General features: G+C 35.9%; 13 protein-coding genes across 13 annotated transcripts; 4 read left to right on the forward strand and 9 right to left on the reverse strand.

Moving 5' to 3' along the window:
* Positions 1-483: 483 nt before the first annotated feature.
* SIP3 (Sip3p) lies at positions 484-4,041 on the reverse strand (the record flags this gene model as incomplete). The annotated part of the gene is made up of 1 exon (XM_022818030.1): positions 484-4,041. The coding sequence occupies one exon, from the start codon at positions 4,039-4,041 to the stop codon at positions 484-486; it is 3,558 nt and encodes a 1,185-aa protein (XP_022673660.1).
* Positions 4,042-4,347: 306 nt separating this feature from the next.
* Positions 4,348-5,532, reverse strand: TGL2 (triglyceride lipase; the record flags this gene model as incomplete). The annotated part of the gene is made up of 1 exon (XM_022818041.1): positions 4,348-5,532. The coding sequence occupies one exon, from the start codon at positions 5,530-5,532 to the stop codon at positions 4,348-4,350; it is 1,185 nt and encodes a 394-aa protein (XP_022673661.1).
* A 244-nt stretch (positions 5,533-5,776) lies between these two features.
* COQ6 (putative N,N-dimethylaniline monooxygenase COQ6) lies at positions 5,777-7,198 on the reverse strand (the record flags this gene model as incomplete). Its single annotated transcript, XM_022818052.1, has 1 exon — positions 5,777-7,198. The coding sequence occupies one exon, from the start codon at positions 7,196-7,198 to the stop codon at positions 5,777-5,779; it is 1,422 nt and encodes a 473-aa protein (XP_022673662.1).
* Positions 7,199-8,102: 904 nt separating this feature from the next.
* Positions 8,103-10,496, forward strand: FOL1 (trifunctional dihydropteroate synthetase/dihydrohydroxymethylpterin pyrophosphokinase/dihydroneopterin aldolase FOL1; the record flags this gene model as incomplete). The annotated part of the gene is made up of 1 exon (XM_022818063.1): positions 8,103-10,496. The coding sequence occupies one exon, from the start codon at positions 8,103-8,105 to the stop codon at positions 10,494-10,496; it is 2,394 nt and encodes a 797-aa protein (XP_022673663.1).
* A 259-nt stretch (positions 10,497-10,755) lies between these two features.
* Positions 10,756-11,229, reverse strand: GIS2 (mRNA-binding translational activator GIS2; the record flags this gene model as incomplete). The annotated part of the gene is made up of 1 exon (XM_022818074.1): positions 10,756-11,229. One exon carries the CDS (start codon positions 11,227-11,229, stop codon positions 10,756-10,758), a length of 474 nt encoding a protein of 157 aa, XP_022673664.1.
* A 285-nt stretch (positions 11,230-11,514) lies between these two features.
* RTC4 (Rtc4p) lies at positions 11,515-12,621 on the reverse strand (the record flags this gene model as incomplete). Its single annotated transcript, XM_022818085.1, has 1 exon — positions 11,515-12,621. One exon carries the CDS (start codon positions 12,619-12,621, stop codon positions 11,515-11,517), a length of 1,107 nt encoding a protein of 368 aa, XP_022673665.1.
* Positions 12,622-13,317: 696 nt separating this feature from the next.
* TEX1 (Tex1p) lies at positions 13,318-14,637 on the forward strand (the record flags this gene model as incomplete). The annotated part of the gene is made up of 1 exon (XM_022818096.1): positions 13,318-14,637. One exon carries the CDS (start codon positions 13,318-13,320, stop codon positions 14,635-14,637), a length of 1,320 nt encoding a protein of 439 aa, XP_022673666.1.
* Positions 14,638-14,835: 198 nt separating this feature from the next.
* MRPL17 (mitochondrial 54S ribosomal protein mL46) lies at positions 14,836-15,627 on the reverse strand (the record flags this gene model as incomplete). Its single annotated transcript, XM_022818107.1, has 1 exon — positions 14,836-15,627. One exon carries the CDS (start codon positions 15,625-15,627, stop codon positions 14,836-14,838), a length of 792 nt encoding a protein of 263 aa, XP_022673667.1.
* A 305-nt stretch (positions 15,628-15,932) lies between these two features.
* Positions 15,933-17,756, reverse strand: NRD1 (Nrd1 complex RNA-binding subunit; the record flags this gene model as incomplete). The annotated part of the gene is made up of 1 exon (XM_022818118.1): positions 15,933-17,756. The coding sequence occupies one exon, from the start codon at positions 17,754-17,756 to the stop codon at positions 15,933-15,935; it is 1,824 nt and encodes a 607-aa protein (XP_022673668.1).
* Positions 17,757-18,405: 649 nt separating this feature from the next.
* On the forward strand, positions 18,406-22,296 carry RAD50 (MRX complex DNA-binding subunit; the record flags this gene model as incomplete). Its single annotated transcript, XM_022818129.1, has 1 exon — positions 18,406-22,296. One exon carries the CDS (start codon positions 18,406-18,408, stop codon positions 22,294-22,296), a length of 3,891 nt encoding a protein of 1,296 aa, XP_022673669.1.
* A 30-nt stretch (positions 22,297-22,326) lies between these two features.
* MPA43 (Mpa43p) lies at positions 22,327-23,877 on the reverse strand (the record flags this gene model as incomplete). The annotated part of the gene is made up of 1 exon (XM_022818141.1): positions 22,327-23,877. The coding sequence occupies one exon, from the start codon at positions 23,875-23,877 to the stop codon at positions 22,327-22,329; it is 1,551 nt and encodes a 516-aa protein (XP_022673670.1).
* A 206-nt stretch (positions 23,878-24,083) lies between these two features.
* Positions 24,084-25,322, reverse strand: RPA49 (DNA-directed RNA polymerase I subunit RPA49; the record flags this gene model as incomplete). Its single annotated transcript, XM_022818152.1, has 1 exon — positions 24,084-25,322. One exon carries the CDS (start codon positions 25,320-25,322, stop codon positions 24,084-24,086), a length of 1,239 nt encoding a protein of 412 aa, XP_022673671.1.
* Positions 25,323-25,811: 489 nt separating this feature from the next.
* Positions 25,812-26,294, forward strand: JJJ3 (Jjj3p; the record flags this gene model as incomplete). The annotated part of the gene is made up of 1 exon (XM_022818163.1): positions 25,812-26,294. One exon carries the CDS (start codon positions 25,812-25,814, stop codon positions 26,292-26,294), a length of 483 nt encoding a protein of 160 aa, XP_022673672.1.
* Positions 26,295-26,323: the final 29 nt, after the last annotated feature.

The raw sequence follows: 26,323 nt of genomic DNA on the forward strand, positions 1-26,323 counted from the left end.
AAATGCTTTCGATCATTGGTGATCTGAGTGAGCTGAGTAAGGTTATCATCATATAACAGTGCTATAATTGGGGCTATTTTTCAAGAAGTTTTAAACGCTATATGTTATACTTCGAAATCAGATAATCTTATCGTGAAAAAGAAGTATGACGAATAGCTTTCAGGTTATAAGTTGCTTGGATTTACTGTGTTAACTACAGTGACGCATCTTGCCTTGGTTTGGTGTTAAAATATGTCTTTTTAATCTGATCATTCGATGAAGGAGAATTAATTTCAAGAAGCATGGCTATTTAAATAAAAAAATTTAAAGAATTAAAAACAGAAAAATAAAAAAATATAATGACAATAACTTTTATTACCCGGGATTTATGGACGTGTATATAAGTTAGGGCAGAGACGAGAGTGAGTAACACACTGGTAGTCTTAAAATGTATGTAACCCGTAACCCATTTGAATTAAGCCTATATTTAATTTCATTTCATCGTTAGAGAAGATCAGTAAAGTATTTTAGTTGATCCTCGCATGTAAAACAGTATTTTTGAAGTTCTGTATTGTTGATAATGGCATCCTTGTAATTGGTGCGCACAGTATTACACTTTTCAATCTCTTTGATCAAAAACATTTTGAAATCATTTCCAATTAACTCCTTTTCAATATTATTTAATAAGGAGAGTTCTACGAGAAGTTCATTCCTTTTCAAAGCCATTTCGTTCCTGATTTTCTGGTAGGAAGGCTTATTCTTTGCATTTTCAGAAATGAAAGATTCCAAGACATCAGTCTTATATGTTAGTTCTTTGGTCAAAATTGAAAGTTGGTCTAGAGATACCGACCTTTCCATGTTCATTGATTTCATATCAATAACGGAGTCGGCATACTTTTCTGCTTTTTTGAAAGCCCAGTATTCAAAAGTTGCTCTCTTTGATAGACTTAGATTCAAAACAATAGATATCAAAAGCATACCGACAACCAGTTTGTTTAACATCATCAGGTTTGTCATTAGGCCATATACCATACTAAAGAAGAATCTAATCGCATTGATACAAAGCTTTGACCAGAAGAGAATCAGCCATTTGAGCACTAGTTTGAAAACTAACATTTTCGAGTATACCACTTGATTGGAAGCAGACTGTTTTAGGTAATCTTTGTATGGGGCGTTTTGATGTTCGGAAACTCCAATTTGACCACCAAGTCGCATTGATTTCACAATTTTAGAACTGTTTCCTAGTTTTCCAACATAAGAAGAAAGGACATGTTTCAAAATTCGTGATTCGTTTCGTAATATAGATAAGACCATAACCTTGATTAAGGAATCGATAAAGTTCAACGAGGAAACCGTTTCTAATGTGGTTTTGTTTACAAAAACCACATTATAGTATGTGTATAATGTACACGAAGTGGTTGTGTCTTTCTGTGAAGTCGAGATATAATCATCTTTACGATGATTGATTATAACATATTTTGTGTTAACATGAAATAGCTTGGTAAATGGTAAAGAAAAATACCCTGTGCTCTGATCAACTTCGTAGTAAAAGTTTTCTGATGTTTTATTGATACTCTGCAATATATCCATATAACTGTATGGAGAGCTGGCAGAAAAACTAACAGTATTGGCAGAAACAAATGGTCTGGCTAGCTTTAGACTAATCCTCATTTTTCGAACGACTTTTTTGGTTTCAGGGTCAATAATCCAGGGTCCGACTGCATCACGCTCAACCTTAGACCTAGACAAAAATGTGCATTCATGGAATACTGTTGATTTATCACCAAAAGCCAAATGCATTAAAGCTCTACTTGGAGCGTTGAAGTCCATCTTAAAATATGCATCGTGCTCCAACTGGAATTGTTGCTGTCTTTGTCTGAGATTCATTTTATCAACATTCAATACTCGTAGAAGCGATAGTTCTGGCATTAAATTCTGAGTATTTTGGACAGCAGTTTTAGTGAACATATGATCTTTTTTTTCTAACTTTTTGATTAATTGATCTGCTCTTGCCTCGCTATTCTTAAGGTTATTCTCTAAATTGGTTAAAATCTTTTCGCATAGACAGTATGGATCACTGTAGAATACTTCGATAGCAATTTTACGTTTATGCTTCAGCTCAATTTCGACTACTGGGTTACTTTTGGTATTTTTATCTTGAACAACTGATACAGAAATGATACTGCGGAATGGATATGACGATAAGGATATGAATCCTAAAAAGTTAACGTAGAAGTACAACGTATTAGAGGTTACGAACATCGTTGAAGGATATCTTTTATTTTCATTTGGATAGAATATGCATGTCTCTTTGAAAAGAAACAATTCTTTGTCGGTGTTTTCATACTTTATGAACCCATTAAAAACGCTTCTGAACAGTAAATCGCCAGACTTATATTTTTCGGGGTAATATGACGGATATACGATAGGATTCCAGTCGGACATGCTTGACATGAATTTAACTTCGAAAGTTGGTTTCGTAGAAGGGGGTGGGTATGAAGATGATATTCCCCATATGTTAGCTGATATTGCGTTGGTTATGCCCTGGTCAATAACGAAGGCCCGGGCGATAACAGCTAATTTAGTCATTTGTGTCATAACAGGGAATCTAAAGGTTGGATCCTGGAATACTCCGAAATCGTTTACTTTATTTGGGTTTGCTTGTATAATATTGAGCAAAGAATGTGTTTTATGTTCGGAGATTGATGTGGTTTGAAAATCTATTTGAGTAGTTGAGGAGCAAGCAAATTCCACGAATGTTGGAGAGACCCTAGATAATAATGTAGTCACTTCTGGGCTATCTTTATCTAGCTTTAGTGCTTCCTTTTTTGCATAATTGAATAGATTCATCCATTCAGATAGGTCCTTGAGAGTTTCTGCTTGCATTGTGATTATGATATCTTGTAACGATGAAGAATCTTCGGTATTCATGATTTTGAGATCAAAGCAGTATCTTCTGTCTTCTTGCGGATTATAATTACATGTTATCAATAGAATTCCAAATTTGTCACTTTCTTCAACATACAATTTGGAAGGTGATGGCATCAACATGCCAAACATTCCGTTCTCTAAGAAACACCATCTCTTTAACCATGTTACTTTTCCACTAGTTCTTGCCTTAGTCTTAACAAAAAGCCAACCTGACTTTTTAAATTCTTGTGGTATTTCTTCTGGTTTCAACAAATTGCTGTTAATAGTAGATATATCGTAAGTTTTCAGATCTTCAGGAGGAGAATAATGACTCTCGAAGCTCTTGTTGATTTCCAGTTTGGCCTTATGCAACTCATCGTTATAATTTTCCACACAATTAGTAATAGTGTCGGTCCACTTCCTGTACTGACTGTATTCATGCTCCAATTCATGAGATATATTGATGCGGTACTTTTTAGAAGTCTCCTTCTGCGATGTGGAAGGTATGGTTAACTCAATCATTTTGGAAATGAGGTCATCCAATTTCATCTGAATTTTCCCTATGTTCCATATTAGATCGAATGAAGCATTTTTGTAAAGGTTCCTTATATCGTATAATTCCATAGCTTTCTCGCGAATGCTATCTGCACTAATTAGAGAAGAAACCTTAATATCGTGATAATTCTTATTTAAAGAGTCATACCGTCCTTGATAATAATCGAAATTCTCCCGAGCTTCCTTATACGGCTTTACCACCTTAATCAAGATGTCAAGATAAGTTGTCAAATATGTTTCAGGATTCCCATACATAAGTGTAGATATGCTGGAAGAAAAGGTGTTCAAAGCTTCCTGAAACTCATTCACCATTGAAGGTGTATAAGTTTGATTTTCTACTAACCCATTGTTCAAGAACGACAAGGGAGGAAGTAACCGATTTATCAATGATTCCTCGTCCCTTCTTGTTTGGACCAGCCCAGCGTTCTTTGAAAGATTGGTGTTCTCCTGAATCCAATTCTCTAATTCTAACACTTGAGTATGGAAGTGGTTCACACTTGTTCTAAAAACCGGAGAGTCCAGAGCAGCCTCTCGAAGTCCCAAAGCAGTGAGTTTGCTCAGTTTGTTCCCACGTTCTTGAACTGTATCGCTGGTCATGTTTCCACGACCCGCTTTAGCTTATGGCAATTATTCAAGTCTTATATTTTCTTCCCTTTTTACTAGCTTTATTGTCAATAATAAATATAATTTCCATGTATTTATTGTTTTTTCGATTTTTTATACGCTTTCAGCATTTCTAACTGTATTCGGTGAAGCATGAACATGTATCTGACCTAAGCCCTTTTTGTTCAGATTTGACCGCACTGAGAAGCGTTTCTGGAGAGAAATATTAACATTCTTTACATTGTCGAATAATTTTCGAGTAATCCTAATAATTGAAGTACTGTCTATGTATACGGTTAACTAAAATCCTAATTTCGCCAAGTCTTCTGTAATTTTAAGGTAGAAATGAAGAATATCGATGTCTGGTATTTGAGGAGTTTTAACTGCATCTTGAATACGGTATTGTAACTGTTTTTGTATCCTATTTTTCCAATTTATCAAGTCAGAATGATCTACATTTTCTAACGTGCCTAAATAATTGCCCCATCTTGCGCTTTCGATGCTTACCATACCGTCATTAGGAACTCCGCCCGACAAGTTGTTGATGATGTTCCACGGCATGTAAAACATGTTGTACCAGCGTGGGTGAAAACAAGCTCCATAACTAAAGTATGAAACTTCCGGATCATCTGGCGTTACATTGTTGAAATATGAGCAGTAGCTGGTGGTTAATTGGTAAAAAGCAGGTGGGAGCAGCTTTTTCTTCACTTTAAGATCGAAATTATCGGTAATATCATTGAAAAGGTTCACCACATAGTCAGCCATCTCGGATCCATGGTGAGGGGTTGATATTGTTGTTAGACTACTTACTTTGAAGTTTTTGTTAGGAATATTGGTTATTAGATATCTGCAGTCTAGTCCTCCCATGGAATGTGCAATCAGATTAACTTTGATTTTGTCATCTTCAGTAAAGGAACTAGAACTCTCCCCTTTAGTATTGTAGACATCAGATTTTGATAGATTTCTTTTCATCCTTCCTAATTCCGTATCAATAAAATTGTTTAACGCCTTGGCTCTTTCCTCGATACTTCCAAAACTTGGCACTTTCGCTGTTATGACGGTACAACCTTTTGCCTCAAGAGCCTCTCTTATTCCTATCCAGTAGTCCACGTGTAAGAAGGCCTCATCCTTGTAATCATCATCACTAGAATCCTCCATGAAAGAGTCAGAATGATTGGAAAGAATACTTGCCTTTATCATCTTTGTCAGTTGATAGACTGATGGAATTAAAATAAGCTTATCAAACCCGGAAAGCCCATGACATAGAACAATAGGATACTTTGGAGCTTTGTATTGATCAAGTGGTGGTAGTTCTCTTATAAACTCCTCTTTGACATTCGAGCTTCCTTTTTTATGTCCTAAAGAGGTTATTAGCTCTTTGGGTGATATATTTGTGTTTAGGCACGAAGAGAATTCAGAAGGAAGTAAGGAATGGAACTGCGATAGCCATGCAACTCCAGACAAAGGCAGGCCCATTTCCAACATCTTTATAGCTTTTGGAGTTTTAAAAACATTCGGTAGTGCATTCTTTCAAACTCGTGAAAGAATCTGCTTGTATTAATGCCGATGATTAAATAAATCATCATCGTTTGGTTAGTACCTTTAATTTCATGACTATTTTTCAGTTAGAGAGGGATATGTAAAATATTACATGGGAATAAAAGAAAAAGATGGCTAGTACATCCATTTAGTAGTACTCGATACGTTGTATACATAAGCTATTCACAGTTCAGTTCATGGGCCCACTCACTTTTCCCATCATTAAATCCTTTAATGGTTGTAGATTATTTACCAAGTTTAAGCCAAATGTTCTCAAACCCACAATAGGTCCGAAATCTGTTGAATATAGTTTGTGTAGCTTGTCTACAACACCAAGAAGCATATTATTGGTTGGATAACGGTCTGCCCAGTATGGTTCTAGGGCTAATAGAGATCCGATATCTAGTCCTCTTGTTCTAGCATTCTCTAAGGCCTTAACAAGTGATTCCACATCACCTTGGCCCATATTCAAACCTTGACCAGCTAACGGATGCGTAGTGTGAGCAGCATCACCAACCAGGGCAATACGTTCTGCGACATATGTATCAGCATGAGAAAGCTTGAGTGGGAATCTTGCTCTTGATTTATCCAAGACATCAATCACCTTTGGAGGATACTTCTCGTCGATTAGAGAGTCGTCTTTGAACGAATTAAACTTTTCGTTTATTCTATACTCCACGTCTTCAATCAATTCCGGACCAGTAATGGTTTTATTTTCTAAAGCGTTATAGTAATACTGAAGATCTGCATCCTCGAGTACAAAGGAGGCATTCACTAGTGCTACGAATACGTCGTCCTCGAGGGAGAGCAACAGTCTCGATAATGGTTCTGTCGTGCTCCACACCATTGTAGCATTCGTGTCTGGCAATGGTAAATGAGCTACAGGTCCAGTTGGAAGAAATCTTTGCCAGCCCCTGATTTTGAACGGTGGATATTCAAGTTTCAAGGTGGCTACGACACCAAATCTTTCGTAAAACCAGCCTCTTGATTCAATTTTGGAGAAATGACGAACCGGGCTGTTAAATCCATCAGCCCCGATTAACAAACGTGTTTTATATTGATCGCCATTATCAAGCGTAACTACTGGCCATGATTGTGGGTCGTCTGGATTTTCATTTTCGATATTTTGCACTTTAGTCTTGTCTAGGATATCTAGCGCTGCTGGATTGGTAACACGCAACTTCTCCAATAGCGAGCTCTGAATATTCAAAATCTCAACCATATTACCCATTGAGTCACGCTCCATCTCCAAAGTTCCATCAGAGCAGCCATCCGTAACGTATAATCCGTCAAATGGTTGGATTCTATTTTCCATTAATGAAACACCGACTGTTCCCTCCAAAAACTCTTTCGACTGAGGTGTTAAACTTACCACTCTATTTGTAAATGTCTTAGGGGGGTCATGGTAGAAATTAGCTATCTTTCCTTTTAGATCACCAGCGTCTACCAAAACAGTTGATAAATCAGATAGATGCGGTGATTGTTTGATAGCTGCTGCTAAAGTTAAACCAGCTGGCCCACCACCAACGATTAATACGTCGCATAATTTGGCATTCAACCTAAAGGACGATGAAGAAAATGACCTGTAGAATAATTGTTTTGGGATCATCATGAGAGTACAGTTTTAGTTTATCCAAATGACTCCAAATGGCTTCTTTTAGTGTTCCTCTCTGCCATCCTAGCATTTTCATTTAAACGATGAGTGAGATTCATTGTTGAAATACTTCTTAATACGTTGTCTCGTTCTTTCGGTATAAAATTTAAGTTAAAAAAAGGTGTTTAGAATCAAGCAAATTTTAATGAAGTTTTAAGGCAAATGTAGTGTTGCAATTGGTGGATTAAATGATATTCTTCGTAATGGCCTATTGCTATATATCTCTGTTAATGAGTTATAATAAATTTGGGGTTTTTCTATTCTTGATCACGTGATATTGCTGAAAGGACTTCGAGCCACCGTGCATTTATATAGAACAGAAGGATCATACAACAAAGGTTTGCCAGTAGATGACGCCAAATTAGAACTTCTTTTTCACATGAAAATTATATTAATTAGAAGGAATATCCCAGTTTTATATGAGGATGCATCTCAAAAAAACTGTGGTTCCTTCAGCCGTTTACCTCTCTGCCTCACTCCTCTTCTTGCAACGGACATATAATGAATTTCCATTGTATAACAAAAAATGACAAAAAAAAAAGAATGGATGAGATGAGATGAGTTACTTCTTGACTTGACTACCTTTATTTATAAATTAAAGAAAAGATGATGCTTATACTTATGATTACGTATATGTATATTAAAGTAGTATAAATATTAAACTGGAAGGTTTTATAAGTAGTTCACATTCCATTTCAAGAAAGCGTGTACTAGTAACTATCTCACGCTTTGATAAGTACAGCGATTGACTTCTTTTGTTTTCTGCTAAGCTACTGAAAGTTATAGAGTTCAGAGTGGTACTACAAAAATTAACACGTTGACTTCACTTATTGGATCCTCGTTATTTTCCAAAACATACCTTATGGCAAAACAAGGTGTTATTCCGGTTGCTAAGCGATGGAAATTTCATGACCATGTTCATATTGAGAAACTTAAGGTCAAGGCGGTTGTTGGACCTGATTCATGGGACCAATTGAAACCTCAAAATCTGAATATCTCATTGCATATGGCTACTGATTTCAGTAAGTCATCACGCTTGGACGATCTAAAATATTCACTTAACTATGCTGTTATCTCCAAGGATATAGGTGACTACATCAAGAAAAATAGTAAAAGGAATTTTAAGGACTTGGTTTCAATTGGAAAGACTATTGTAGATTACACTAAGAAAACCTACCCTGGAATCATTGACCTGAAAGTTGAAGTTCAATCTAAAGAAGGAAACATCAGATCAAACGACATCCGGGGCATTGTGCATAGTTCTGATGAAGAAACGAATGAAGTACTAATAGCAGATTTCAAAATGTTGACATTGATTGGTGTATTTACTTTCGAGCGTATGAAAAGACAGTTTGTTGATTTTACAATTCGTTTACCTGTGGAAGATGGTTCAGATGTACCGCCTTATAATACAATTATATCACAGATCACTGATTATGTTGAAAAATCAAACTTCAAGACTGTAGAAGCCTTGGTTGAAACAGTATCTCAGGTCATTCTAACGCAAAACGAATACTTCATAGAGAGGCCGAAGTTGCCGATAAGTGTCAAGGTTATAAAGTTGAACGCCATCAGCGAAACTGATGGGGTTGGAGTTTCATGTTCACACTGTTATGATGATTTTAGATCTTCAGGGCCCGTGGTAATGGAACAAGCGGAGAAGAATGAAACATTAACAAATTTTGACCTCCCTGTTAATACGTTTTCCTTGGATAAAGATTCTTGGAAATCAGCAGTTTTGGCTTTTGGTTCAAATGTTGGTGATAGATTTAAAAATATTGTTGATGCTATGAATCTCTTAAATGCACATGAACAGGTCAAAATTATTTCCACCTCTTCTTTATTCGAAAGTAACCCAATGTATTTCAAAGATCAGACATCTTTTCTTAATGGATGTGTTAAGATTAAGACCAGGTTATTGCCAGATGAGTTACTTAAACTTTGTAAAAAAATTGAATATGATGAGTTAAGGAGAATAAAACATTTTGATAATGGACCTCGAACGATTGATTTGGATATTGTTATTTATTATGACTCGACAGGGCAAGATGTTACTGTTAATACTGAAGTTCTAACTATTCCTCACCCTAGATTGATTGAAAGAAGCTTTGTTCTTGAACCACTATGTGAATTAGTAAGCCCAACTCAGATACATCCGATTACAGCCGAAACATTCCATGACCATTTGAATCAATTATATCAAAATGAAAATTCTGAAGATCTGCTCTGGAAGGTTGTACCTACGGGTGATAAATTCCTAAAGTTTCGAACTGAATGGCAACGTGATTTGTTGACAGATGTAAGGGTACCGGTTTCTAAATCAAACGGCTATTTAATGGGGATTGTAAATGTTACTCCAGATTCATTTTCTGATGGTTCTGCAGAGTATGATAATCTCAGTGCGGTTATGAGTAGGATTGACACCATGGTGTCTGAAGCTCTGGAATTACACGATATGATTATTCTTGACATCGGCGGTTGCTCAACAAGGCCAGGGTCTATCCAAGCTTCTGAAGAAGAAGAACTATCGAGGACAATTCCCATTATAGATGCAGTTACCACCTCTAAAACATTACCTTTAGATAAGATTGTTTTGTCAATTGATACATATCGCTCTGCTGTAGCAGAGGCTGCTATACTTGCCGGTGTTGGCATTATCAATGATATTTCGGGTGGAACTTTTGATCCTAAAATTCTCCAGGTTGTGGGTAAGTATCCTAATGTTGCTTATGTTTTGTCCCATATTAGAGGCACCATAGAATCTATGTCCACCCAAACCTCATACTTAACTACAGATGATTCCGTAGATGAATTCATATTGGATAAGAAGAGTGACAGCGACAAAGATGAAATCTTGTTTATTAGGACTATTGGTAGAGAGGTATGTTCAAAATTCGAGGAGTTATTCAAGAACAACATTTTCCGTTGGCAACTTTTCCTTGATCCAGGGATTGGCTTTGCTAAAGTTGGAAAGCAAAACTTGGATATTATCAAGCACCTTCAGCTCTTGAAAAACTACTCTTGTATTAAACAAAACGAGTATTATTCGCTGGTTAATCTTCCCGTTTTGCTAGGACCATCAAGAAAGAAGTTTATTGGTGATATAACTAATATACCAGTCGCCAAGGATAGAGATTTCGTTACTGGTGCTATTTTATCTTCAGCCTTGGCGAATGGATGTGATATAGTGAGGGTACATGATGTTCGTAATAACAGCAAAGTTCTAAAACTAGCGAACGAATTGTACAGAGACTAATTCTAATGAAGAGCACTTCTTTCAAGTAGATTTATACTTTAATTGTTTGATTTCCGATACTAAATTACATATACTTAACGACAATGACGCAATAAAAAACATAGTGGTTGAATTCATGATGTTGATCTAATCTTATCATATTTCCTCTCTTGTTGTTAGCACCTAAGTATCGACATAAAGATAGAAGACCCCAAAGAAATCATTGTTTTACTAAATTTATTATACTTTAGTTTATTTTAAACCTCGGAAGGAGAATTACTTAGTAGGAAGGACATTCCTTGGCAATGTGGCCAACTCCGTTACAGTTGTAGCAAACCTTTTCGTTTTCGTCGTTTTCACAATCCTTGGACATGTGGCCAGCTTGACCACAGTTGTAACAAGTTGGAGCACTCTTCAAACAATCCTTAGCCATATGGTTTGGACCACCACACTTGTAACAAGAAACCTTTGAAGCAGAACGTTCGCCATTTTGTCTGAACTTCTTTGGTTGGTCACAGTCCCTAGAGATGTGGCCAAACCCTTCACAGTTGTAACACTTTTGCACAGTGCACTCAGTCTTGACGTGACCAGTTTCACCACAGTTGTAACATTGCTTGAATTCGACAGTTTTTGGAACAGGACATTCAGATTGAACGTGACCTGGCTTGTTACAGTTGTAACATAGCTTCTCAGAATCACAATCACCGGCCAAATGGCCTAACTTCCCACAAATATAACACGCCTTACCTGACATTTTCACGAGCTCGAGTCTTCCCAGCGTCTCCGGAACAAACCCAACAAAAATCCGTCTTGAAAGTAAAACTACACCAGCGAAAGACAGTGAATTACATTTCGTTTCATTATGGCTTTAAAAACATTAAAAGAGATCGCTAGCGTAGTTCGATGCCCAAACTCAATATTGGTAATTCAGAAAATTTTCAACCCGTTCAAAACGATTTTTTGTTCGGTGACGAGACTGGTTCTTCTTTTTTGTCCGGTGTCCGGTGTTCAATTTCCATGGAAGTGCACGTGCACACAGTCACGACTGGCGTGGGTCTTTTCTATAAGTCATAGAAGAGTACTCCTTACCTAAATTGAGGTTTTGAAGCTCTTGTTCTTCTAATTCTATTTCATAAATTTCCAATGGATCAGAATCTGCTACTTTGATCCCGAAATCTATAGTAGCCTGTAAAATGTCCCATGCATCTTCTATGTTTTTTAAATTGAAGTCCTCCATACACAAATGGCTTAGTATTTCTGGTGCCAAAACATATTGTGAAAAGTCAAAGGGACCCCAGAAAGTTACTACTGGATTTTTATGTTTCTTCAGTTCCGAACCGTATTTCTCCATTATTAGCATTCCCACAATTGCTTGTCGCCTTGATCCAAAATACCCTGCAGTAAATTTCATAATGTTCAAATCAGTTAAATCTTCTTTTGTTATAACTTGACGTTTAGAGTTTTTTGCAACCTGCTTAGCCATTGTATAGTATAGGGATGACATTTTTCCAGATAATATAGATTCACATTTTGAAAGATGAATTGATGCCCGCGCTTGCAGTTCCTCTAAGAATAACACTGGTGGGAGTTTGTATTTTTCCATACTCTGCCGCCGTACATTTAAAGCTTTTCTATATACAGCTTTTGTACTATGTGAATCCGTCTTGACGAGGCTTCTGCTTCTTTTGAACTCCGGGAGGGTTTTCGTAGATTTGATTCGGTAAGCATTTATAAGATCTAGGGACATTTTTTTCACGCCTGAATCATTGTCAAAGAAATCTTTTGTCTCGCTTGATGATTCTTTGACGCTTTCATCATCTGTTAATTCAAGTGGTTTACTTGTTGGTCCTTCGCCTTCTAGCAGCAAAGAATCTGATTCTGGTTCACTAACGTCACTGAACGTAACTTCGAGATCAACATCGTTTTGAATAGATCTCTCTACAGTACGGTTCTCGCCATCATATTCATCGTCTGATATTTCATATGGGCATACATCCTCTGTCTTTCGTAATCTCTTGGTACCTGCTCCACCATAAGTTGCTGGTGGTTTCCTTTTCTTCTCTGATGCGGTTGTACTTGGAGATGAGGAGTTAATAATAATGCACTGCTGACTCGATATATCAACAGGACTACTCATTACCGACATTAAATATCCACGATCCCTAAGAGTTACAGATAGTGAACACGGTGTGTTTACCTTAAGTTTTTTATTGCTTGTTCGGGACGTTTAAATAATAATTTGTACTGAAAGGGTTTTGATGTTATAAGTAAACATTTAACGAATTAGATAGTGTCATTAGGTAAAATAAAAAACTAAAAACAGTACGGTGGTGTTTACAAAAAAATCCAGTATGATATTTCAGCTTGAAATATTGTCGAACTATGGGACATCAATTGTCTTTAGAGGTAACAGCCTAATGTGGTTGTGAAGGACAGAACTATCTTTGCAGGAAAGCTTTTTTTCTCTTTAATTTTTAAGATGACTTTGGTTTCTGAAATTGAAATGAAATGTAGAGGATTCATTAATGAAAAGTACATTCTGTACTTTAAAGATAAACCATGAATTGCGCTATCATCAATATTTACCTATATAATTTATAACAGCATTCTTACACGAATTCTACGTGGATTATTTCATTTGAAAAAGATCTCGGCCTTTTTTGCATCTTAAAAAGTCTTTCATATTTTGTTTTCTTTGTTGTGTGTGTATGTAAACTCTTCTTGACACTGACCGAATTCTTATTTTTATTCGAATATGATGATGAAAGAAACCAAACAAGACAAATATTGTAGATGGGAAATTGAAAAGAAGTCAAGACATAGATAAGAGGTGCCAATCACCATGTCTAGATTCGGATACAATGGACTAAAATCTTTCGAAGTTTCTTACCTCGATGAACCGCAATTAAAAAATCATTATAGTTCTTTATTAGAGAGTTGCTGTAAAGATAAAAAAGTGTTAAAAGATTACCATGCTATTGCAGTAAAAGACAGTCGGTCTGCACGCTACTCTTTAAATGAGATTATATCTTTGGATTCACATCCAGCAGCCAGATATTTGGCTTGGTCAAGAATAGATGGTAGTTTGTCAGTAATGAGACCACCAATTTCAGCAGATAGGACCCAGGACTATGTATTGGTTGGTTCTGTTAAAAAAGACGTGCACGGGGAAGGAAAAATCGTCTATTCAATTAGTTGGAATCCCAATGAACTACAATTCGCAACTGTGGGTAATACACCAACAGTGAAGATCTGGAACGTTGTGGACAATACGCTTAGGGTGCTAAAGGAGTTTAAAACGAATTTCAAGGCCAAAAATTTCATTAATGAGTACGACCCTTTGGGGAAATTCCTAGCAGTTGTTACTAAGGCTAATGAGTTATACGTATTTGATGTTGAATCAGGATATGAATCTTTTGTGTCATATTGTCCAGAAAATGAGTTAGATGATGAAATTCATTCTATGTGTTGGTCCAACGATTCTAAGAGCATTATCCTTGCATATAGATCAGGGTTTATTAGAGGACTTTCCGTCGCTTCTAATGCATTGGAAATGAAATGGGAAAGACGTAATAATATGAAAACTATTTCGTTTCTAACAATGGATCCTCTGGGAAGATCAGTACTGGTAGGCACTCATAATGATTGTTGCATTTGGTCACTTCCAGACTTAATTCCATTAAAACAGTCAATTAAAACCGAGAATAGAATTACTGGGATTGATATATCCTTTGATGGCTCAATTATTGCTATAGTCAGCAAAGCCAAAGATTCAAACGATGCATTTTTAAATCTTTATTGGTATAATGATCTTTCGCCTTTATACAATGCAGTGGTAAAAAACAGTTCTCAGTCGTCAATAAAGTGGTCAAGGTCATGTTTGACTTTTTTCACTACTGGGGCTTTGGATAAAATGACTTTAGTAGACCTTCGTTCCTCTAGATCAAAAACAAGCTTTCCTCATGATGACCCAAAGCGTAGTGAAGTTCCGAAGAAACCTGAACGTACAAACAGGAGTTTAAGAGACAGTAAATCACGCTCTAATAAAGATAAAGACTCTCGCCAACAATCACACAGGAGGGATACTGACAAATTTAATGACAGATCGTTTGATAGACCAAGTAGCGGTTCAAAGTTCAGAAAATCTAATGATAGATGGTAAAACAATATACCAACAACCGAAGATAAGTAATGGTATGTAGTTGACGAGTTGTAAACTTAAACATCTTGTAGATGGTAATCCGTTATGAAAGTGGTTTAAACTCTAATCTTAGAATTTGATTATTATTTACAAGAGTTTATATACGTAGGCTATGTCCATAAAGATCTAAGCTTTTCAGCCAAATTACAATTTGGTTCTTTAATTATCAGCTAGTAGGTACTGAATCTCTTTGAAATACTCTTCATTAACTTTTGTTTTTATTTCATCCTTAGTCAACCATGCAAAGTCTTTGATTGATCTCTTGTCCTTCAATTTGAATTCCCCAGCTACTATATGCGACTTGAACAAAAATTGAAGATCTTTATCAGATTGTATAACACCAGCTGGAGTGTTTGATACTGTCCATGTGTTGATGTCTTCACCACCAATTCTTCTCAATCCTATTTCAGCGGTTTCATGCAAGGCTTTCTTCTCTTCACTGTTCACAGCTTCAACGGGGAAGTTTGGTAATACCCAATTTTCTTTTCCATCTTTCACAAGAAGATATAGGGTTCTGTCTAATTTTCTTTCTAAGCTGCTAATATCGTTTTTTTCATCCGCTTTAGTGATTCTAGAGTTTGGAACAATAGGTCTTGAAACATCCGAGTTGAGCGAAGATTCTGATGTATCCTTTGGTAACACAATTTCTTGTTTCTGGCTTCTTTCTCTGTTATGTTTGACGTCTGGAACACCTTTTGGGAACCATACTCCTGGTTGCTTACTGATTACACCCTTCTGCGCAGATTGGAAACGACGTTCAGTCAAAGTACCTTTTTTGAAATAGAAGTAAGAAGGAAATGTCCACATGAGTCTTCTTTCAAGCTCACTTTGGTATTGAAAGTACTTGCTTTCTAATGCATTGAGTTCTGGAGTAACGATCGGAATTCTCGAAAGTACCAGACTAGCCTTAATAGCCTTAGGAATTGAATTAGTAGCAGTTTTCACAGACATTTCCAGAGGCAGACAACTTCCAAATATATGGTGCTTGATTTAGTCTTTCAAAGAGATCCAGTTGCTATTACTGCTCTAATGCTGGAGTAAAAGCTAATGCCTGTTTCTTGTAATAAAACTCCAAGTGTAGGTATAAAACCTTCCAACTCAAAATTTTTCAATACTGCTTTTGATATCACGATATACGGATTTGATAATTACTTAGTCGTTGTCACCGAGATATTAGGATTAGATGTGTATGAATACATATAGACGTCAATACAAAGATAGGGTGCTTCTATGGAAAATTAAATGATGGTCGTTTTTTATTTTGAAGTTTGATTCAAGATATTCATCAATGTGTTTAGTTGAGCGGTCGGATCAAAATTTTGTGGCGATTGCGAGGATTCTTGGGGCTGATTTTGATGTTGAGACTGCTGCTGTGGTTGTTGCTGTTGTTGCTGCGGAGGACTCATGATTTGATTTTGTCCATACAGCATTGCTGGTGTAGGACCTTGTTGATAGGTATTTGGCTGGTTATAGTATTGTTGCTGTACAGGCCCAACTTGAGGAACTGGTGCCTGCTGAGCAACTGCTGGAGGAGGAGGAGACAAGCTGCTAAAGGGCATAGACGGTTGTGGAATAACCGCTGGTTGACCAACTTTCCCCGACTTTGGCCCCAGGACACCTTTATCAGTGGGCATTTTTTGAGAAATAGCTTTAGATGAAACACCCTCACCGACAATAATGTCAGGTTCTTCATATACCATGTTAGTTTGGATTGGCTGTCCACCAGTACCTCCCCACTCGGCTGATTGAGACCACTTATAATCAATTTCTGTCAATCTAGCTAGAGGAATGATAGAAAAACCATATTGATAGTCACAACAATCTCGAGGTCCAAAACCAACAGCCCAACGAATTCTCAATCCATGGGTTGGGTTTCCTCCACCGGTGAAATGTGCCATAATTCTTTCTGCCTCAGCTCTGGAATAAACCTTAACGAATGCGTGCTTCCGGGCATTATTTAGAATCACACTCTGTACTTCACCAAATTGTCTTAGCATTCTTGCAATATCATGTTCTTTGAAGTTTTGTGGAACACCGCCGACAAATAATGTACGAGAATAAACCTTTACATGATCTCGTGGTATCGTAGGATCAAAAGAGACCGGTTTTGGTCTGTAATGGGGATTGGAAGGTATATTCTTTTCATCTGGATATAGATGATGGTTGTTGCCTTGTAATTCCTTCGAAGATTGCTGCTGTTGTTGTCTATTGTTATGGGATGAAGAATTGGATTGTTGACGTGTTCTTTCATTTTTATTTCTGGGCGGAGATCTAGATCTATCATTTCTAGAGTCTCTTCCAATATATTGGGTTGGACGATTGTTACCCTTAGAAACGTTAGAGGAAGGCTTGCTTACGCGGACCAGTTTCTGATGCTTTGCCAATTCGACTTGCAAGGTACCCAAGAATTGCTTCAAACAAGACATTTGTACAAGTGAGTCATCTGAGAGTAAATCAGATGGAACATGAACAACCGGAAGGTTTTCAAACTTCGGTATATTATTCAAGATTTGTGTGGCTCTATCGCTTAAAGATGATGCTTTAGCATTAGTGTTTGAAGCAGAACGTTGCTTACTAGAATAAGTAGATGAAGCAGAAGATGAAACAACATTATTACCAGATATTAGCTCGTTTAGACGACTTTTTGCTGTTTCTAGCGACTTCCTATCGAAAACATTGTTCTTCTCCCAAATATTTACTAGCTCTTGTATCTTCTCTAAATGCGTTGCATCGCTATTTTCGATACCGTCGATCAATAAAGATAGAATGTTAGCATTTAGTATCTTTATACCCTTAGCATAATAGTTTTCTTCGCCATTACCATCTGAATCTTCGTTATCCGACTTACTCAACAATGCTCTAACAGTAGAGTCAATAATATACAAGGAACCCAATTTATGAGTTGGAGTACACTCTCTAGAGTAGTTTATCACGAAAGACAACAAGGTTTCAACATCTTTTACATGAGCAATTGTATAATCGGTTAGTTTTCTAATACGAGAGCCAGAAATACCCGTCTTTAACTCTTTGAAGGATTCTAGAGTTGCTACAAAATCCTCATGCTCAGTATTATTAGCCATTTTGCGCTCTAATGGGTGTGGAATACGTGTGTCAAACGTTAAAATATTTATGGAAAAAAGCGTACGTTAGTGTTATTTGGGGCGATAAGGAAAGGCAGTTAAATTCCCGAAATAAAAGAAGTTATTAGTACGAGCTGAGAAGAAAATGAATATAATTGTAAACAAATAAAGAGACTGTTCGATGATTCAATACTCAATAACTATATCAATCAAGTGGCGCTCAGTTACTGTTGCTGCTATTGTTATTCGTACTGATTCAGACTATCACTATTTTCTGAGTTTATTAAAATTTTAATTGTTTTGGATCCTGTGAGCTTTTTAGAACAATTTATTTCTGGGCTTATATACTCTTGCGTTTTAATTCGTTTGGGATGACAACCATACACATACAAATTTTTTGAAAAAAATGTATGCCCCATTTAATGCACGTGACCATCATGCACTTCTGTCTTTCAACACTATCCTTCAGATTTAGGAAGGCGATATATACCAATATATGTTTAGCGGGTATATACATTGCTTCATTAATAAAGACTACTATGTTCTGTTCGCTAACAATTAAAAGTTTCAACTTATAGGACACTGAACTATACAAGAGATTTTGAGACATCTCAAAAAGAAGTATATCTCAAATATAGCTAGATGAAACATGTCAGCGATATATAAGCTTTCAATTCAAGGGATTCGCTCTTTTGATTCAAACGACAGAGAGACGATAGAATTCGGGAAACCGCTAACATTAATTGTTGGTACCAATGGGTCAGGTAAAACAACTATTATAGAATGTTTGAAGTATGCAACGACAGGTGATCTACCACCAAACTCTAAAAACGGTGCCTTTATTCATGATCCAAAAATCACAGGCGAGAAGGATATTCGAGCGCAGGTGAAACTTGCATTCGTCAATGCAAAGGGAGTTAATATGATTGTTACCAGGAATATTCAGTTACTTGCAAAGAAAAATGCTAACACATTTAAGACTTTAGAAGGTCAATTGGTGGCGATCAATCGTGGCGAACGGACTACTTTAAGTACACGAGCAACTGAGTTGGATCAACAGATCCCGTTATATTTAGGAGTTCCCAAGGCAATTCTTGACTATGTAATATTTTGTCATCAAGAAGACTCATTGTGGCCTCTTAGCGAACCGTCAATACTTAAGAAACGGTTTGATGAAATTTTTCAAGCCATGAAGTTCACTAAAGCCTTGGATAATCTTAAGACGATCAAAAAGGATATGGCAATAGACATCAAATTGCTCAAACAGTCTGTGGAACATTTAAAGACTGATAGAGATAGATCTAAAGCAACCAAAATGAACGTTTCCCAGTTAGAAAATAAAGTTGAAGAATATTTATTGGAAGTAAAGGATATCGAGAAGAAGTTGGAAGCCATTACAAGTCAATCTGATGAACTTTTCAGTTCAAATCAGCAATTTCAAGAAGTTATATCACGATCGGAAAGCTTACAGCGTAGCAAATCTTCACTATCAGAGCAAATTCAAAGACTTCAATCGTCAATTGAAATTATTCCAAAATCAAAGAGCGATCTCCAGAATATGCTTTCCAACTTTGAAGGAATATTAAAAGATATCGATTCGAAATTGAAAGGTCACTTTGAAGAAAGAGAAAGAATCGTGTCATTCCTTGAAAAGGAAAGAACTAGCCAACAACGGGTTATTCGTCTTCAAGGTGAATTGTGTTCCAAAAAAGAACAATATGAACACTCAAAGATGAAAAAGGAAGAACTACTCACCGAATTATCAAACACGTATAATATTCCTAAACAAAATGTAACTTCAGAAGTTTCAACCATGCTTAAAATGGCAAACGAACGTCTAAATACTATACAGTATAAAAACCAGAAGGAAGAAGCTGATATCGAGGAACAATTACTCACAAGTAGAAACTCACTAGCAAAAAAAGAACAACAGCTATCATATATATCAAGTGATATGAAGAAATTGCAAAACCAAATATCCAAGTTGTCTAACAGATCAAAAGATTTAAATGTGAACGAAACAGAATTACATGTTCAGAAAGAGAATCTTAAAAGTTATGAAGCGAAATTAAGGAATTGGGATTCTGAAAATGTAATTGAAAGTTTAATGAATGAAATTAAATCAAAAAATCAAGATATACTTTCCCTAGAAGATCAACTGGAAGCTATTCAATTGCGAATAAACAAAGTAAACCAACATTCTGACCTCTTTGCTAAACATTCCCTTCTTAAAGGTAATTTGAGTGCCAAATTAAAAGATATAAAAAAAATGGAAGAGGAAATAATGCATGAAGCCAGGAATTTAAACGTTTCTTTACGGATAGATGATGATCTTCCGGAAAGCTTTAAATTAGTTTACAATGATATGAAAGAAGAACTTTCAAAGTGTAAAATGGAATGTGATACTGCCACTAAATTTTCTATCCAATCTGAGAATCAAATGAAAAATTTGGAAAACCAGATTCAAGTATTAAATTCTACCACAAGTAATCTAGAGTTGAAAATAAAAGCTGTTTTGCCTGAAGATATCAACATTGAGGATTATGATGAGGAACTTAAAGACTCCGAAGAGTCCTACAAGATTGCTCTAGAAAATTTGAAGATGCACAGAACTACACTTGAATTTAATCTAAAAGCCCTTGAAGTGGCGGAAAAAGAGAATTGTTGCTATTTATGTCAGAGACATTTTGAGAACAAGGAATCTTCCTCTCGCTTGATTAAAAACCTTCAAGACCGTACTGACAAGAATCTCCAGAAGGCTCTTGAAACTACTGCCGAAGAAGTAAAAATATACTTAGACGATCTAAAAAGCTGTTATGATGATGTGATATCTTATAGGAATAGTATTAAAGAAAAGAATTCCCTTGAGAAAAAGTATATTGAAGTTAAAAAGGATCATGATGAAAAAAGTAATATACAACGTAAATGTGTATTAGAACTCCAAGAACTTCAACACAAATTTTCAACGATTTCGGACAAAATACAACCTTGCATTAATAAGCTTGTCAATTTCAATGAAGAAAAATTGAGAATATCGCTGGAGTTGAATAGGGTTGAGGAAGAATTGAGTATATACACTTCTCAAGAAGTGTTAGAAAGTATCGAAGAATTACAACAAAAACAAAAATACATAAACGATAGACTAAGAACTTTAAGAAAGGACATTTCTGATACGCAGAGTCAGAAAGAAGACAAATCAAGGGAGTATAATAATTTGCTGACACTAATAAGAGAAAAAAACTCAGACATTAATAGAATGGAAACCTTATTACAAGAAAGAAATGGTGTTATAAAAGAACTAGAAGCCAACCAAGATATTATCAAAAGTTCTGAAAAAGAATCAAGCATTCTGACAGAAGAGGTTCAGAATTTGAAGAAAGAAATAAAGTCTCACACGGAGGTTTTGGATGAAATGAAAAAACGGAACAGAAATATGGAATTAGAAGCTCGCGACAAACGGGATAAAATTCAGAATCAAATTACTCTGGTTACAGATATAAGTAAAACAATCAAAGATTTTGAAGAAAATGACTCCAAACGCCTTACCCAATGTACCGAGTTACTCGAACAACACCGTAATGCAATATTGATTAAAGAAAAAGATTTGAAAGATGTAGAAACTTTGATAAATGTCGATAACCAAAGGTTGAAAGACTCCGACAAGGAATTTAAAAATATTAAACTTAACATTGATTTATGCGATCTCAAAACTCAACTTGAAAGTTTTGATCGTGAACTGTCTAGTTTAGACGTAGCTACTGCTGAAAAAGAAAGGGAAAAATACCAAGAAGAATCTCTAAGATTGAGATCTGCATATGAAAAACTCAGCGCCGAAAATGCAGGGAAGCTGGGTGAAATCAAACAATTACAAAATCAAATTAAAACGCTAACTACCCAGATTAATACGGATTATAAAAATGTTGACGAACTTTACCAAAGAGAATGGATTAAGCTACAAACAAAATCATTAGTAACTGATGATATTGATACTTATTCTCGTGCATTAGATAGTGCTATTATGAGATATCATAGCTTAAAAATGAAGGATATTAATCGTATCATCGATGAGCTTTGGAAAAGGACTTATAGTGGTACGGATGTCGATACCATTAAAATAAAAACAGACGAAGTCTCCAATGTGAGGGGAAAAACGTTTAACTATAGAGTAGTAATGTATAAACAGGATGCAGAGCTTGACATGAGGGGTCGATGCTCTGCTGGACAAAAAGTTTTGGCCGCTATTATTATTAGATTAGCATTATCCGAGACGTTTGGAGTTAATTGCGGTGTTATAGCCTTAGACGAACCAACAACAAACCTTGATGAGGAAAACATCGAGAGTTTAGCCCGTTCGTTAGGTAATATTATTGAAGTTAGGAGACATCAGACGAATTTCCAATTAATTGTAATTACTCATGACGAGAAGTTTCTCAATTATATGAATGCTTCAAGTTATACAGACCATTTCTACAAAGTTAAAAGGGATGATAGACAAAAATCACTGATTGAATGGGTAGATATCAACAAGGTAAGTAGTTAATGAGGTTATAACTCTCAATTATCATAATTTTTAGCGCATTTTTGTATTAACCAAACTTTTATAAATCAGGTACTTTTGTTCTAGTAAAGAAGTGGTTTTGGCTGAAATTTTTAGAGAGACGTCAATACGGGTTAATTTTTCTGATGATGAAGCAAGACTATGTATAAGTGATTCGTTATTACTGCGCGATTTCCCTAAGAGATATGCTCCCTTCACTCCGATTTTGTCCTCATTACCTTGTGTGCTCCAAAGTTCAAGGTTTTTACACAATGATTTTAAAACGCTCAACATTCTTTTATTTTTTGCTTGACTTCCAACTATTACAAATGTATTAATATGCAAATTATTGTCTCTGAAAACTTGAATCACGTCAGCGATTTGAAAAGCTAGAGTTTCCACGATCACAATGTATTTTAAAGTAATATCTCTGAAATCATCATTATAAGGTTGTCTTGAAATTCCATTTTTATTTTGTTTTATGAATGGAGATTCATTGCAAGCTGCATCTTCTTCGTAGTATAGTTCATTAACAAGAGTATGTATAGATGTGTTTTCTTTTTTTTCTATCAACTGAATCTCTTTTTCAATTAAACCCAGAATGTCACCTTCAGTGCTTTTACTTACTGGATGTTCCAACAACAATTGTTCCAATAACAACCCAGTTTTGGAGATACCACTTTCATAAACTGAAAAAGGATCTATTGACTGATGGTGATCTCTATTGAATAGTATATCTTTAAAAGGACCCCATATTCCATTGAAAAACCTCTCGGTTTTATCAGTTGCATATAGAAAGCATGTGGATGTTCCCGCGATTGCAAATAAAGCATTGTTGAGTGTTTCCTTCTTTATGGTAGGGAACCAACTGGAATAGCAATCAATACAACTATCACCAATTGAGATTTTGGAATCTATTGCGTTATTATTACCAATAAAGATACCGTCTAAGTTTAGTTTATCATAAAAGTCTGATTTCCATCCAAAAAGTTCTCCGTCATGGCCAATTCCATTAGAATTTACTACATTGACCGGAAGGTTAACGTCATAATCCAGTTTTAAGCAAACAATCCAAAGTAACCATCTGTGCAAATCGATCACAGTTAATTCATTTCTGAGTTTTATCTTGCTTAGCATTAAAAGCTTTGGGATGGCCATTTCAGGAAAGAATTTTCCTCCGAAGAAAGATAATACGCGATTGTCTACAGTTTTGTTCAGATACATTGTTTCTTTACGTGCCGCCGAATGCATCCAAAACAGCACATCCTGACAATTATCAGTTTTAAAATCTTCATATATATGAGTAGGAATCAAATTATTACCATCTTGCTTTCCGACCACCATGGAGCAAGTCGCCGCAACACCTATCGATCGGACATTAAAGTTAGATAGCTTAAGTCTTGCAAATGTAACGTCTATCGCTTTGATAATATCATGAGTGGATTGTGTGAATATATTATCCTTATAGTAAAGGTACCCAACTTTATGAGATTCCTGCTCTATTAGCTCATCAGTCTCCGAATCAAAAACACCAATTCTGAAGCTTGAAGATCCCAAATCTATACCTATTCCAACTGTCCTCATCGATAAAAACTGATCTTGATGTGACACACAATAGTTCTAGTTTTACATCTTTGAAGGTTTTTTAATTCAAGTTTTGTAAAAGTTTAAAAGAAAAACCCAACGTAATCATATTTGATTAAATATTGATACAGAAGTAAAGAGAATGAAACTTAAAAGACTTGCGCAATGTAGATTTTATTATCATATTGTATTTAAGTGTATTTAAATTACCTTCTTGGTCCTCTACCTCTTCTAGTCATTTCAGGAAGCTTGAACGGAACCCTTAAAGTTGCGATCTTGTATGTAGCAGCAGAGGATTTTGGAATGCCGAAAGCCTCTGCTTGAGATACTGTAGCACCTTTCACTGTAGCACCTAGTATCTTGAAAAGATTTACTAGTCTTGAAGGCTTTAGATTTAGTTGTTGTGCTAAGGGCGGAACTTCTACGATGAAGTTGTCCAAATGCATGATTATAGTTAAAATGTAACATAGAATCTTGTCCTCTCTTTGTGGGTCAATGAAGAACGATCTGTCCTTAGATTTACCGTATTGACCTGGCTTAGAAATTGTAAACCTTTGCAAAATACCATCTAGCAAAACGTCAGGAGGGTTATTAATTCTTTCCAACAATTTCGTTTTGTTGTTAACTCTTCTGTTATCGTAAACACCAACCAAAAGAGATAGGTAGTACAATAGCTGTAATTTCTGCATTTGAGAGGCTTGAGTCAAGGTTGGTAACTTTTTGACTATATATTGGAATTTTGTATGTGGGAAGTATTCTAACCTCTTTTCCGCATCTTTTTCCTTCATGATTGGACCAACACGAATGAATGCCCATTCGTTTTTGGGTATTATGTTGTATAATGGATAAATTTGTTCGACATCTGTTGCGTCCAAGTTTGCAACAGGAGTAGGTCTGTCTGAAGAAACAGTTTCTTTTAATTGTTCTTGTGTTGGGAGGTCCTTTGAAGCTGCCTTGACAGAGTCCACAATGTCGATAGCAGAATCTACAAGTTTATCCGAATCGATACGATTTCTTTCCATATCAGCAATTGCTTTCTTCGCTTTCTTGGTACCAAATGCTTCACCCAAGGCATTTCTCATAATCGATGCACGTACGTCTGATTGCTTGATTGCAGGTCCCATTAAGTTCTTAGTGGACTTGGAAATAACCTTTGTAGAGAACATTGGCGCTTTGTATAACTCCACGGATTTTGTCGAGGCATCATAAACACCTACGACATATTGAGAAGAAGCTGCAAAATCCTCATCAACCTTGCCCTCATATTCTAATCTTTCATTCTCTCCATGTAAAACGAATTTGTCGCTATCCTTTTTGTTCTTGTAAAGTTCGAATAAAGTATCGTTTGGTGCTTGGAAACCTTTGAAGAAGCTTCCAACGGCCACAGATGGTTCTTCTTGGTATGAAGACACACCAACCTCCGTAAAATTACGCTTTGAACCCATATCGATCTCTGCGCAGAAAATGCTGATGCAAATATGGTCACTTCTATGTCTGAGAATGCTTTTATTGTCAATATTCTTTGCACATAAACTAAATTGAAGGTTTTCATCTCATCTCATCTCATCTCTCATCATCGCCTTTTCAAAAAATTTTCGATTTCTATGAAAAAGAAACAATATATCACGTGATCAAAATGATCTTCAATGACTATGAACATATTGAATCGTGAAACTACAAGAGAGCGGCATTTGGCTACGAAACCTCTATTATATTCAACAAGTCATTTGCCCAACTTTTAAGAAAGCATCTCAAAGAAGTCTGTATCTGTATGTTTGTTTTATATTATTTTGTCATTCGAAGTAAAGTATTTTAAAGCTCTCATAAATATTTATTTAACAATTCAATGATGAATGAATAAATGGTTCTTGGAGAGTTCAAGTACTAGTATTAGTAGTGCCGAAAAGGATTCAAACGCTACCCTGTAGTGGGAAATGCAACAGACATTATATGAAATATTAGGTCTAGAAAGTGATGCCAATAACAATGATATAAGAAAAGCATATAAGGCAATGCTTTTAGAGACTCATCCTGATAAATCTGGAGTGAATAATGATAGTAAAACTTTAGATATAACAGTGAATGCCATACAACATGCATTTCGCACTCTAATAGATGAAAAGTCCAGAAAAATATATGATGAACAGCTTGCGGAGAGCTTCAAAAAACAAGGGTTTCATAATACAGGGGAAGGTCTTGACACTTACTCGTTGGACTCTTTTAATTACGAGGAGGAATCTGGATTCTTTACTATGTCTTGTCCTAGATGCCAAATGACAGAGGGTTTCCAACTTACAGAGGATATTTTAGAAGAATATGCTATTAGTCATGATAACAATGGATATTTTGTATTGGTTCAATGTTCTGCATGCTCTCTTTGGCTGAAGGTGTTATTTGATATAGCGGATGAAGAGTAGACATATAATTGTAAATAAAGGTAACATAA

Source organism: Kluyveromyces marxianus, chromosome 1 (assembly GCF_001417885.1).
Source record: "Kluyveromyces marxianus DMKU3-1042 DNA, complete genome, chromosome 1".
In the NCBI taxonomy this organism is placed as follows: Eukaryota; Fungi; Ascomycota; class Saccharomycetes; order Saccharomycetales; family Saccharomycetaceae; genus Kluyveromyces; species Kluyveromyces marxianus.